The sequence below is a fragment of the Lolium rigidum genome, chromosome 7 (assembly GCF_022539505.1).
Source record: "Lolium rigidum isolate FL_2022 chromosome 7, APGP_CSIRO_Lrig_0.1, whole genome shotgun sequence".
NCBI lineage: Eukaryota > Viridiplantae > Streptophyta > Magnoliopsida > Poales > Poaceae > Lolium > Lolium rigidum.
Genome location: NC_061514.1, coordinates 267141407 through 267153311, shown reverse-complemented (window position 1 = coordinate 267153311; position 11905 = coordinate 267141407). Strand labels below are relative to the sequence as shown.

The following is an 11905-nucleotide window of genomic DNA, read 5'->3' as shown; positions in this document are numbered from 1 at the left end:
AATACCTTTACTTTGATTTATTGCTTTATGAGTTAACTCTTATGCAAGACTTATTGATGCTTGTCTTGAAGTAATATTCATGAAAAGTCTTTGCTTTATGATTCACTTGTTTACTCATGTCATTACCATTGTTTTGATCGCTGCATTCATTACATATGTTTACAAATAGTATGATTAAGGTTATGATGGCATGTCACTTCAGAAATTATCTTTGTTATCGTTTTACCTCGCTCGGGACGAGCGAAACTAAGCTTGGGGATGCTGATACGTCTCCGACGTATCGATAATTTCTTATGTTCCATGCCACATTATTGATGATATCTACATGTGTTATGCACACTTTATGTCATATTCGTGCATTTTCTGGAACTAACCTATTAACAAGATGCCGAAGAGCCAGATTCTTGTTTTCTGCTGTTTTTGGTTTCAGAAATCCTAGTAACAAAATATTCTCGGAATTGGACGAAATCAACGCCCAGGGTCCTATTTTGCCACGAAGCTTCCAGAAGATCGAAGAGGAGTCGAAGTGGGGCCACGAGGCGCCGCCACCATAGGGCGGCGCGGCCCAGGCCCTGGCCGCACCGACCTATGGTGTGGGGCCCTCGTGTGGCCCCCCGCGTTGCCCTTCCGCCTACTTAAAGCCTCCGTCGCGAAACCCCCAGTACCGAGAGCCACGATACGGAAAACCTTCCAGAGACGCCGCCGCCAATCCCATCTCGGGGGATTCTGGAGATCTCCTCCGGCACCCTGCCGGAGAGGGGAATCATCTCCCGGAGGACTCTTCACCGCCATGGTCGCCTCCGGAGTGATGAGTGAGTAGTTCACCCCTGGACTATGGGTCCATAGCAGTAGCTAGATGGTTGTCTTCTCCTCATTGTGCTTCATTGTTGGATCTTGTGAGCTGCCTAACATGATCAAGATCATCTATCCGTAATGCTATATGTTGTGTTTGTCGGGATCCGATGGATAGAGAATACCATGTTATGTTAATTATCAAGTTATTACCTATGTGTTGTTTATGATCTTGCATGCTCTCCGTTATTAGTAGAGGCTCTGGCCAAGTTTTTGCTCTTAACTCCAAGAGGGAGTATTTATGCTCGATAGTGGGTTCATGCCTCCATTGATATCCGGGACGAGTGACGAAAGTTCTAAGGTTGTGGATGTGCTTGTTGCCACTAGGGATAAAACATTGATGCTATGTCCGAGGATGTAGTTATTGATTACATTACGCACCATACTTAATGCAATTGTCTCGTTGTTTTACAACTTAATACTGGAAGGGGTTCGGATGATAACTCTGAAGGTGGACTTTTTAGGCATAGATGCGGTTGGATGGCGGTCTATGTACTTTGTCGTAATGCCCAATTAAATCTCACTATATTTATCATGACATGTATGTGCATTGTTATGCCCTCTCTATTTGTCAATTGCCCGACTGTAATTTGTTCACCCAACATGCTTTTATCTTATGGGAGAGACACCTCTAGTGAACTGTGGACCCCGGTCCATTCTTTTATACTGAAATACAAATCTGCTGCAATACTTGTTCTTTACTCGTTTTCTTGCAAACAATCATCTTCCACACAATACGGTTAATCCTTTGTTACAGCAAGCCGGTGAGATTGACAACCTCACCGATTCGTTGGGGCAAAGTACTTTGGTTGTGTTGTGCAGGTTCCACGTTGGCGCCGGAATCTCCGGTGTTGCGCCGCACTACATCCCGCCGCCATCAACCTTCAACGTGCTTCTTGACTCCTACTGGTTCGATTAAACCTTGGTTTCTTACTGAGGGAAACTTGCCGATGTGCGCATCACACCTTCCTCTTGGGGTTCCCAACGGACGTGTCAATTACACGCATCAGGACGCCATCAACTCTTTGTTGAATATCATGTGAGTTGCTATGCATGTCCGTCTTGTCTGAAGTAAGAGAGATCTACCACTTTAATGGTTAGAGCATGCATATTGTTAGAGAAGAACATTGGGCAGCTAACTAAAGCCATGAATCATGGTGGAAGTTTCAGTTTTGGACATATATCCTCAATCTCATATGAGAACACTAATTGTTGCCACATGCTTATGCATTAAAGAGGAGTCCATTATCTGTTGTCCATGTTGTCCCGGTATGGATGTCTAAGTTGAGAATAATCAAAAGCGAGAAATCCAAAATGCGAGCTTTCTCCTTAGACCTTTGTACAGGCGGCATGGAGGTACCCCTTTGTGACACTTGGTTAAAACATGTGTATTGCGATGATCCGGTAGTCCAAGCTAATTAGGACAAGGTGCGGGCACTATTAGTATACTATGCATGAGGCTTGCAACTTGTAAGATATAATTTACATAACTCATATGCTTTATTACTACCGTTGACAAAATTGTTTCATGTTTTCAAAATAAAAGCTCTAGCACAAATATAGCAATCGATGCTTTCCTCTTTGAAGGACCTTTCTTTTACTTTTATGTTGAGTCAGTTCACCTATTTCTCTCCACCTCAAGAAGCAAACACTTGTGTGAATTGTGCATTGATTTCTACATACTTGCATATTGCACTTATTATATTACTCTATGTTGACAATTATCCATGAGATATACATGTTACAAGTTGAAAGCAACCGCTGAAACTTAATCTTCCTTTGTGTTGCTTCAATACCTTTACTTTGATTTATTGCTTTATGAGTTAACTCTTATGCAAGACTTATTGATGCTTGTCTTGAAGTACTATTCATGAAAAGTCTTTGCTTTATGATTCATTTGTTTACTCATGTCATTACCATTGTTTTGATCGCTGCATTCATTACATATGCTTACAATAGTATGATCAAGGTTATGATGGCATGTCACTCCAAAAATCATCTTTGTTATCGTTTACCTGCTCGGGACGAGCAGAACTAAGCTTGGGGATGCTGATACGTCTCCGACGTATCGATAATTTCTTATGTTCCATGCTGCATTATTGATGATATCTACATGTTTTATACACATTATAAGTCGTATTTATGCATTTTCCGGCACTAACCTATTAACGAGATGCTGAAGAGCCGCTTGTCTGTTTTCGCTGTTTTTGGTTTCAGAAATCCTAGTAAAGAAATATTCTCAGAATTGGACGAAATCAACGCCCAGGGGCCTATTTTTGCACGAAGCTTCCAGAAGACCGAGGGGAAAGGAAGTGGGGCCACGAGGCGCCGCCACACTAGGGCGGCGCGGCCCAAGCCCTGGCCGCGCCGGCCTAGCGTGTGGGGCCCTCGTGTGGCCCCCCGCGTTGCCCTTCCGCCTACTTAAAGCCTCCGTCGCGAAACCCCCAGTACCGAGAGCCACGATACGGAAAACCTTACTGAGACGCCGCCGCCGCCAATCCCATCTCGGGGGATTCTGGAGATCACCTTCGGCACCCTGCCGGAGAGGGGAATCATCTCCCGGAGGACTCTTCACCGCCATGGTCGCCTCCGGAGTGATGAGTGAGTAGTTCACCTCTGGACTATGGGTCCATAGCAGTAGCTAGATGGTCGTCTTCTCCTAATGTGCTTCATTGTCGGATCTTGTGAGCTTCCTAACATGATCAAGATCATCTATCTGTAATACTATATGTTGTGTTTGTCGGGATCCGATGGATAGAGAATACTATGTTATGTTAATTATCAAGTTATTATCTATGTGTTGTTTATGATCTTGCATGCTCTCCGTTATTAGTAGAGGCTCGGCCAAGTTTTTGCTCTTAACTCCAAGAGGGAGTATTTATGCTCGATAGTGGGTTCATGCCTCCATTAAATCCGGGACAGGTGACGGAAAGTTCTAAGGTTGTGGATGTGCTTGTTGCCACTAGGGATAAAACATTGATGCTATGTCTAAGGATGTAGTTATTGATTACATTACGCACCATACTTAATGCAATTGTCCGTTGTTTTGCAACTTAATACTGGAAGGGGTTCGGATGATAACCTCGAAGGTGGACTTTTTAGGCATAGATGCATGCTGGATAGCGGTCTATGTACTTTTTCGTAATGCCCAATTAAATCTCACTATATTTATCATATCATGTATGTGCATTGTTATGCCCTCTCTATTTGTCAATTGCCCGACTGTGATTTGTTCACCCAACATGCTTTTATCTTATGGGAGAGACACCTCTAGTGAACTATGGACCCCGGTCCTATTCTTTACATCGCATACAATCTACTGCAATACTTGTTTTACTATTTTCTGCAAACAATCATCTTCCACACAATACGGTTAATCCTTTGTTACAGCAAGCCGGTGAGATTGACAACCTCACTGTTTCGTTGGGGCAAAGTACTTTGGTTGTGTTGTGCAGGTTCCACGTTGGTGCCGGAATCCCTGGTGTTGCGCCGCATTACATTCCGCCACCATCAACCTTCAACGTGCTTCTTGGCTCCTCCTGGTTCGATAAACCTTGGTTTCTTTCTGAGGGAAAACTTGCTACTGTCTGCATCACACCTTCCTCTTGGGGTTCCCAACGGACGTGTGTCAACTGCACGCATCAGTGGCATGTGAAGATTTTTCCTACATCGAGTGGGCAACTAATTCCTCTTTATTTGGTGGCTTGCACAAAACCTATTTTGACTCTGCAATGCATGGTATTGGTGTTTAGTTGCACACATGGAACTGCCATATTGTTACTATAGTTCAAATAAGGTGAGCTTACCGTGCTATTGCATGTTACATCCGATCATAGTGGATTCAGAAAAAAAAGAACTTGACGATCACCATGATCAGGATAACGATGATGAAATCTTTCACCATACTCTCTTGTACTCGATGTCCTTCTCCGAAATGCATATCTAGAAGAAGCATTGAACGATGAGGCATTGGCTGATGAGCCATAGCTTGAATATCCATATCCTAATCAACCAAGAAGCTCTGGTACTGCTCTTGTGCTTCCTACCAAGTATCGTACCTTGTGAAGCCGTTGTTGGAGAAATCATTGAGTTGATCTTGCTAGATCCTTCATGAATTTTAGATTCCTGGATGCCTCCCTTTGAACACCAGATAGCACTAACATTCCACAACAAGTAAGAAATATGATCGCAAGCATCAATGAAGTCATAAGAAAGCATCACAGGTTCACACCACATCACTAACCAAGAGGAGCATGCATGATCATTACCAGAATTGGATCACAAGTTCATCCTACCACTACAACTATGATGTCAACCTACCACCACAAAAAAGTGGGCGTCATCGTAACAATGCAAGGTCACTATCACTTTAGGGGTAACTATATATTCATTCATCAAAATATTCATGCCAACAGAAGATTTTAAGACCTTTCTACAAAAAAATGTACATCATTACAAAGTTATCACCATCACCTCCATGCATGCATCCCCACCCCTATGGTACCAAGGCCACCACTAAAGTTTGTAGTATTTGGCCATGTAGGGTCCCGAGCCGAGGACACTTTGTGGAGGTATCATGCCCACAAAACCGGTACCCTAGGCCTTTGTTGTCCCGTAGGGCATACGTGGTGTCCTTGTAGCGGAGGTCATGTCGGTGAAGGCCACGATCTCGTCGTCAGTGAAGGCATCTCTCTTCCTCTTACATGAAGAGCCATTTTTAGGGGCATCAGCATGCTTCTCAGGTGCACCATCGAGGACCACCGTCTCGGACTCATGGTAATCAGTATCCTCAGGCGAAGGGGAAACTCGAGGTCTACCGAGGAGCTCACCTGATCCCATGGCGTATTTGCCATGGCGAGGCCAAATGAGAAAATGGTATGCATCTCATCATAGTTGGCGATGTGCGTTTTCTCGAACTCGCCGTCCCTAGGTGATCCTAAGAGGGAAAACAATGTATTAATTGTGCAAATTAGTGACCAATGATTAAGTAGGACAATGGTGGAGGACAGGTGTGCTTACCAAGACATGGTCATGGTAGTGGCCAGCCTCCGGGATGATGCATTTGGTCTCCTCGCACCACCGAGCTTCTATAAGATCTTGGAGCATGCTAATTGTGAGGCACGTGACCCTCCACTTCCTTAGGTGATTGGACACCAACATTGAGCTAATGTAAGCACCATAGTTCTCAAGGAGAGCCATGGCCACGACATTCAGATGGACTTCCTTGAAGCCCATATAAGTTCAGACGCTGCTCTTGATCATCTCACACATCTTCTCTAGAATGAAGTTGGACATGAAGGGGGACCATTTCATCGTCCCCTTCTATAGTCATCAGTGGAGGAGGATAACTCAACGAAGAAGAGGAAGTACCCTACTTGCTTTGGTACTACTTGAAATGGAGCTCGAAAAGGGAGGACTGGAGGGTTTGGAATCGGGCGTTGAGAGTAGAGGTAGAAATAGGGGAGGGTATTTAGAGGTAGGTGACATAACCCTTCCCACCCACCTTTTTCCCTTTTTGCCGCATCCTGCGTGTGCCCCCGCCAGCCAGCTCGACGGTCAAAGGTGCCATTTTGCATCGGCGGATCACGATACGAGTGTGGCTCCAGGGGAACGCCCAATTTGACAGTTCCTCTAGGTCAGGCCCAACACTGCTTTGAGAACCGCTTTGGACACAACACGGAAGCTTACTGGGCAACTAATCAGCCTATTTTATGCTCCACCGGGCCTGGAGAGACTTCATTCTAGCTACCAAACGTGCCCTAAAGCACTTTTAACCAAGCCAATAGAAAATGCTTGAATCGAAAAGTTTCTAGTGGGCAATGCCCGCAAGTGGGAAACTAAGAAAGTTGCCCACTCAGTTTGGCGCCAAAGCTAATCTTACCTCACTCTCTAATCGCTTACTCGAGTAGGAGAACTCATCATCTGTTCTAGCCGCGACGGAGAAGGTGCGGATACAAATCTTTGGTAGCACCTCTCCCGTTTATCTTCAGCACCAACTCCTCCCCTTTGTCTCTGGCATCGACTACTCCCCTTCGTGTGCGGCACTAGCTCATACTTTTCCGCTCCAGCATCGGGTCACCTCTCACCCCCTCCCAGATATACACCATCCCTACCATGTCCGGCTGTGCATAACCGAACCGAAACCAAAAACCGAACTGAAAAAAACCTAACCGCAACCGATTTATGGTTTTTACAGTTTATGGTTACAGTTTCAGTTAGTAAAACATCAAACCGAAAGTCCCTCGGTTAATTCGGTTTTTAATTGAAAAACCACGGTTAAACCGAACACCTAGCCAGCAGAAAATCCCGATTTTTAGGCCAGCCCAACTTCGCGTATAACATTAATATAAAGCCTAAAGTGAGTAGACTGCGCGTAAGCTGCATCAGCGTGGTGGTTATGGTCTTTATTGTACGCCTGTACAGAAGTATGTTGATAGTTCGACTCCTGAAATTGGTGCATGGTTGTTTTGGCGATTTGTTTTTTGTTTTTTCTTTCCTCTTTGGCAAAATCTTCAGTGCAGCCATACAAAAATACATGTATATTCTGCTTTGTTTGAAATTTCTTTCTTTTTTGCTTGTCTCTCTTGCAGAATCTTTTGTACGATCTAACAAAACATAAAAAATAAAACATATGACCATAAAAGTTAGTTTTGAATCCAAAATTTGCGTCAACTTTGGTTAGTTTGGTTATTACCGAAACCAAACCAAAGTTTAATGGTTATTGCCGAAACCGAATCGTATTTTTATACGTAACCGTATTAACCGAAGTATTGAAACCATATTTATCGTATAACCGAACTAACCGAACCGAATTAACCATATTAATCATACGCGCAGCCGGACTACCATGTCTCCGACATTAGTGGTGGTCACCCTTGTCTATGAAACGTATCGTGTCCGTGAGCAACATGTAACCCCCTCCCCCACCGGTAGGTAAGGTTCAGGTTGGTTTTGACCATACTCATTATAAAAAACGGATGGAGTGATAAACCTTATTTATAGGCATCAACACTCCTATTTTTTATAACTAGCAATGTGGCCCTTGCAACTCCCAAGGCATCATCCCTAATGTGTCGATATTATACATTTGTGCTGTAGAATTATGCATTTCTATAACTGTTGTAACATAACTAGATATATTATTGCTTGTGTTAGAATATATTTTATTATCTTTATTTTGTATTGGCACGTGCAATAATTAATGAGGGAGAATTAAGAATCTTTTTGGTCTTAATCAATTGGCCCACTAGCCTTATAATCTTGATTGGAGACGCATGCATGGTTTCATCCTTGACTCGACCAACTCACGGAGGGAGTAGTGCATAGCGATTGGAGACGCATGTTTCTTCCTCGACTGAGCCAACCAGTTCTACAGGTCTATAACAATTCACAACGCGGCTCATACCGCGTAAGTAGAGGCGAGTACGTGGTCGCGTTTTGGCGCACGTTTTTTTTAGTTTCTCCAACGCTTCCTTCTACGCTGGCTGGCCGGCCTCCAACTAACACGCCGGCCGGGCGCTAGTCCAAACGGGCACGAAACGCCAAACAACACACTTGGTACGTGTGCTTCAATTGAAAGCGACAATGACATCGTGATACAGATGGACAATTGATTGATGATTGGATCAGATCAGAGACTTGTGTTCCCGGAGAAGAGCCGTAAAGCCAAGCCATACTCGCCTGCAAAGCTAAGCTCAAGTGAAGTCTTGGGCTATAATAAGTGACAGGTTAGCTTGGCCAGAACACCATTTGCATTGCCCCCTATCTCTCTCCAGCTGCATGCGTGCAAGTGACTCGAGCTAGCTAGGGAGAGACGAACCGTGCACGCCTTGAGCTAGCGAGACTCGGCCCCAGTTTCTGTCGATCTTCTCCGGTCGTCGTCGTTGTTCTCGTCGCTGTCGCCGCCGGCCGGTAATGCGAAGGAGCAACTCCTGCTTGGGTTGCGTGCCTAGGAGCACGGCGGCGCTGCCCGTGGAGAGGTCCTTCGCTCCTCCGGCTCCGATGCAGACGTGGCCCTCGTCAGGTACGTACGCGCGTGTGCCTGCATGTTCATGCCATGTGTTTCTGTTCTTCCCATGATGAACTAGTTAAGGCGGCTTTTAGGTATGTCGAGTTGTCGGGGTTATGGTAGCTTGTTGGGCCGGTTGCATGGCTGAAACTGCAACAAACGAACCATCGCTGCTACGTACAGCCTCCATTTGGAAATAAGTGAATCACTTATTTACGGAGGGTGTATTAGTGAGCTCGGCTTGCATATGTGTGCTAGCTTGCATGTTCATGACATGTGTTTTCTTCTTCCGATGATGAAATCTTTATGTCGGCTTTTAGGTATGTCAAGTTGTCGGCGTCGGGTAGCTAGCGGTAGCGGGCAGGTAGTTTGGCTGAAACTGCAACGAGGAGCAATCTTCTTTCAGCTAAAGGATCATCCTCGGTTTCGATGTTACAACTTATCTGCATTGTGAGCGTCAATATAACTACTTACAAAATAAGAAAATTACGTTACGCGTGACCATGTTGGTCTATCAAATCGCCATGCTTTGGACGTTATGTTTTGTCTTCATTCAGAGTAGCGTATGTGCGTTCTTTCTGTTTTTGGAAGCGACTTACATTTCGAGTGCTCCGACGATAAACATGAGCAGATCATCTCATCAGGTTGCTTAGATCTTCGTACTATTATAACACTTGCTAAAGGCAGCGGCCCCATGATCATCGATCCTACATGTTAAGTTATTGCGCACCATTGCACTGACAATCACTGAAAATATTTTTGGTTGACCACTTGTATTCCTTTTCCGGTTTCAGATGGAGGATTTGCAAAAGGCATCATAGATCTGGGAGGCCTGGAGGCGCGCCAAGTCACCAGGTTCGACAAGGTCTGGTCGACGGCTCAGGGCGGCCAAGATGGCCTTGGCGCCACCTTCTTTAAGCCGTCGCTAATACCCGCCGGATTCCACGCTCTGGGTCACTACGCGCAGCCCAACAACCGGCCACTCTTCGGCCACGTCCTCGTTGCCCGAGACGCTTCCGGCACCGGAGCACTCCTTGCCCCGCCGCTGGACTACACCCTCGTCTGGTCCAGTGGCCAGGATGGTGGTGCCGGCTTCTTCTGGCTCCCCACCCCTCCAGACGGCTACAGGGCGGTGGGCATGGCGGTCACCACGACCAAGGATAAGCCGCCGCTCGACGAGGTTGCGTGCGTCCGCGCAGACTTCACCGATGCATGCGAGGACGAGGAGTCTGTGTGGAGCAGCGACAAGGACGGGTTTAGCGCCACCGCCCTGAGGCCGGTGGTTCGTGGCATCGACGCCCGGGGTGTGCACGTCGGCACGTTCGGAGCCCACGTACAGAGTAGCAACGCGCCGACGACCTTGGCGTGTCTCAAGAACAACAACGGGGTTTACACGTCGTGCATGCCCGACCTGAGTCAGCTGCACGCCATTCTCGTGGCCTACTCACCGCAGGTGTACCTCCACCCCAACGACACCTACCTCCCTTCGTCGGTGCAGTGGTACTTCGAGAACGGCGCTCTGCTGTACCAGAATGGCAGCCAGACGGCCCCGACACCCGTGGTCGCGGACGGGTCGAACCTCCCGCAGGGCGGCGGCAACGACGGAGCGTACTGGCTCGACTTGCCGGTGGATAATGGCCAGAGGGAGAGGGTCAAGAAGGGCGACCTCGCTGGCGCGAAGGCCTACGTGCAGGCGAAGCCGATGCTGGGAGGGACGGCTACGGACCTCGCCTTGTGGTTCTTCTACCCGTTCAACGGGCCGGCTCGGGCCAAGGTTGGCCCCCTCACTATCCCACTCGGTATGATCGGCGAGCACGTCGGCGACTGGGAGCACCTGACGCTACGCGTGAGCAACTTCTCCGGCGACCTGCTCCGGGTGTACTTATCGCAGCACAGCACGGGCACGTGGGTGGAGGCATCGCAGCTCGAGTACCTCGGCAATAGGCCGGTGATGTATGCGTCACGGAACGGACACGCGTTCTACACCAAGGAGGGGGTGGTGCTGCAGGGGGACTCGAAGCTGGGGGTTGGGATACGGAACGACTGCGCCAAGGGGAGCATGATGGACACCGGCGGTGGGAGGTGCGAGGTGGTATCGGCGGAGTACCTCGGCGCCGGGAAGGTGGCTGAACCGGCGTGGCTTGGATTCGAGAGGGGGTGGGGGCCGAAGGAGGAGTACGACATCGGGCGCGAGATCAACCGTGCGGCGAGGATCCTACCACGGGCGATGAGGGAGCGGCTGGGTGAGCTGGTGAAGAAGCTGCTCGTCGGAGAAGGGCCGACAGGACCAAAGATGAAGGGAAGCTGGAGAAATGACGAAAGGGATCCCAAAACCTGATCGATGATTATATGTACATGTGTGCGTCATCATGTTAGTTCTTATGTGAAGCTCTATTCGTTAGCTAACAGTCGGATCGATGTGAATCGGACTGTTAAAAGCCTGACAGATCCATGCAAAGTTCGTGTGATATATTTATGCATGTTAGTGTTTTTTTTAGATATAGGAGTATCGCCCCAGCCTCTGCATCAATAAATGCACACGGTATCAGTTCATCATAATTCGACCATTACAATCAAAGAAAAGGTAAAGTCGATACAAGTATCAACCATAAAAAAACACGGCCTACAGAAAAGCTATCCATTTGATATTCTATTAAGATGATGTCACCCAGTAGTCTGGAAAAAGAAGTCTTGAGCAACCACTAGCATCCGGTTGCATCTAGTAACCATATCCTCCCGCAGCTCCAGCGGGAGAAGGAAAACCCATTGTTGAATCCAATGAGCAGCACGCAGGGACGGAGCCAGGATTTGCGGATAGGGGGGGCAAAGAGTTCAAGCATCAAAACCATAGAAAAATTTTTGGCAAAACACCACAAATAATATAAGGTCTAGATAGTCAAAATATGCCCGATTTTTCTGGAATGTGAATGAAGTTACATATCTATGAATTTGAACTTGGCTTTACGAGGTACGAAGATCAAAGGTCTCAATAATTTCTTCAACACTTAACTTCTCTGTTATTTCTCTTTTTATGTAGACTAGCAC

At 46.9% G+C, this 11905-nt stretch overlaps 1 protein-coding gene across 2 annotated transcripts; it reads left to right on the top strand.

The window, feature by feature from the left end:
* Window positions 1-8766: 8766 nt before the first annotated feature.
* LOC124679290 lies at window positions 8767-11306 on the top strand. Of its 2 annotated transcripts, none has more exons than XM_047215077.1 (2): window positions 8767-8872; window positions 9646-11306. In XM_047215077.1, exons 1-2 carry the CDS (start codon window positions 8767-8769, stop codon window positions 11196-11198), a joined length of 1659 nt encoding a protein of 552 aa, XP_047071033.1. In that variant the 3' UTR covers window positions 11199-11306. The 2 variants fall into 2 exon arrangements, with proteins under 2 accessions (XP_047071033.1, XP_047071034.1); XM_047215078.1 differs by having other exon boundaries at window positions 8767-8875; window positions 9655-11306.
* The last annotated feature ends 599 nt before the right edge of the window (window positions 11307-11905 follow it).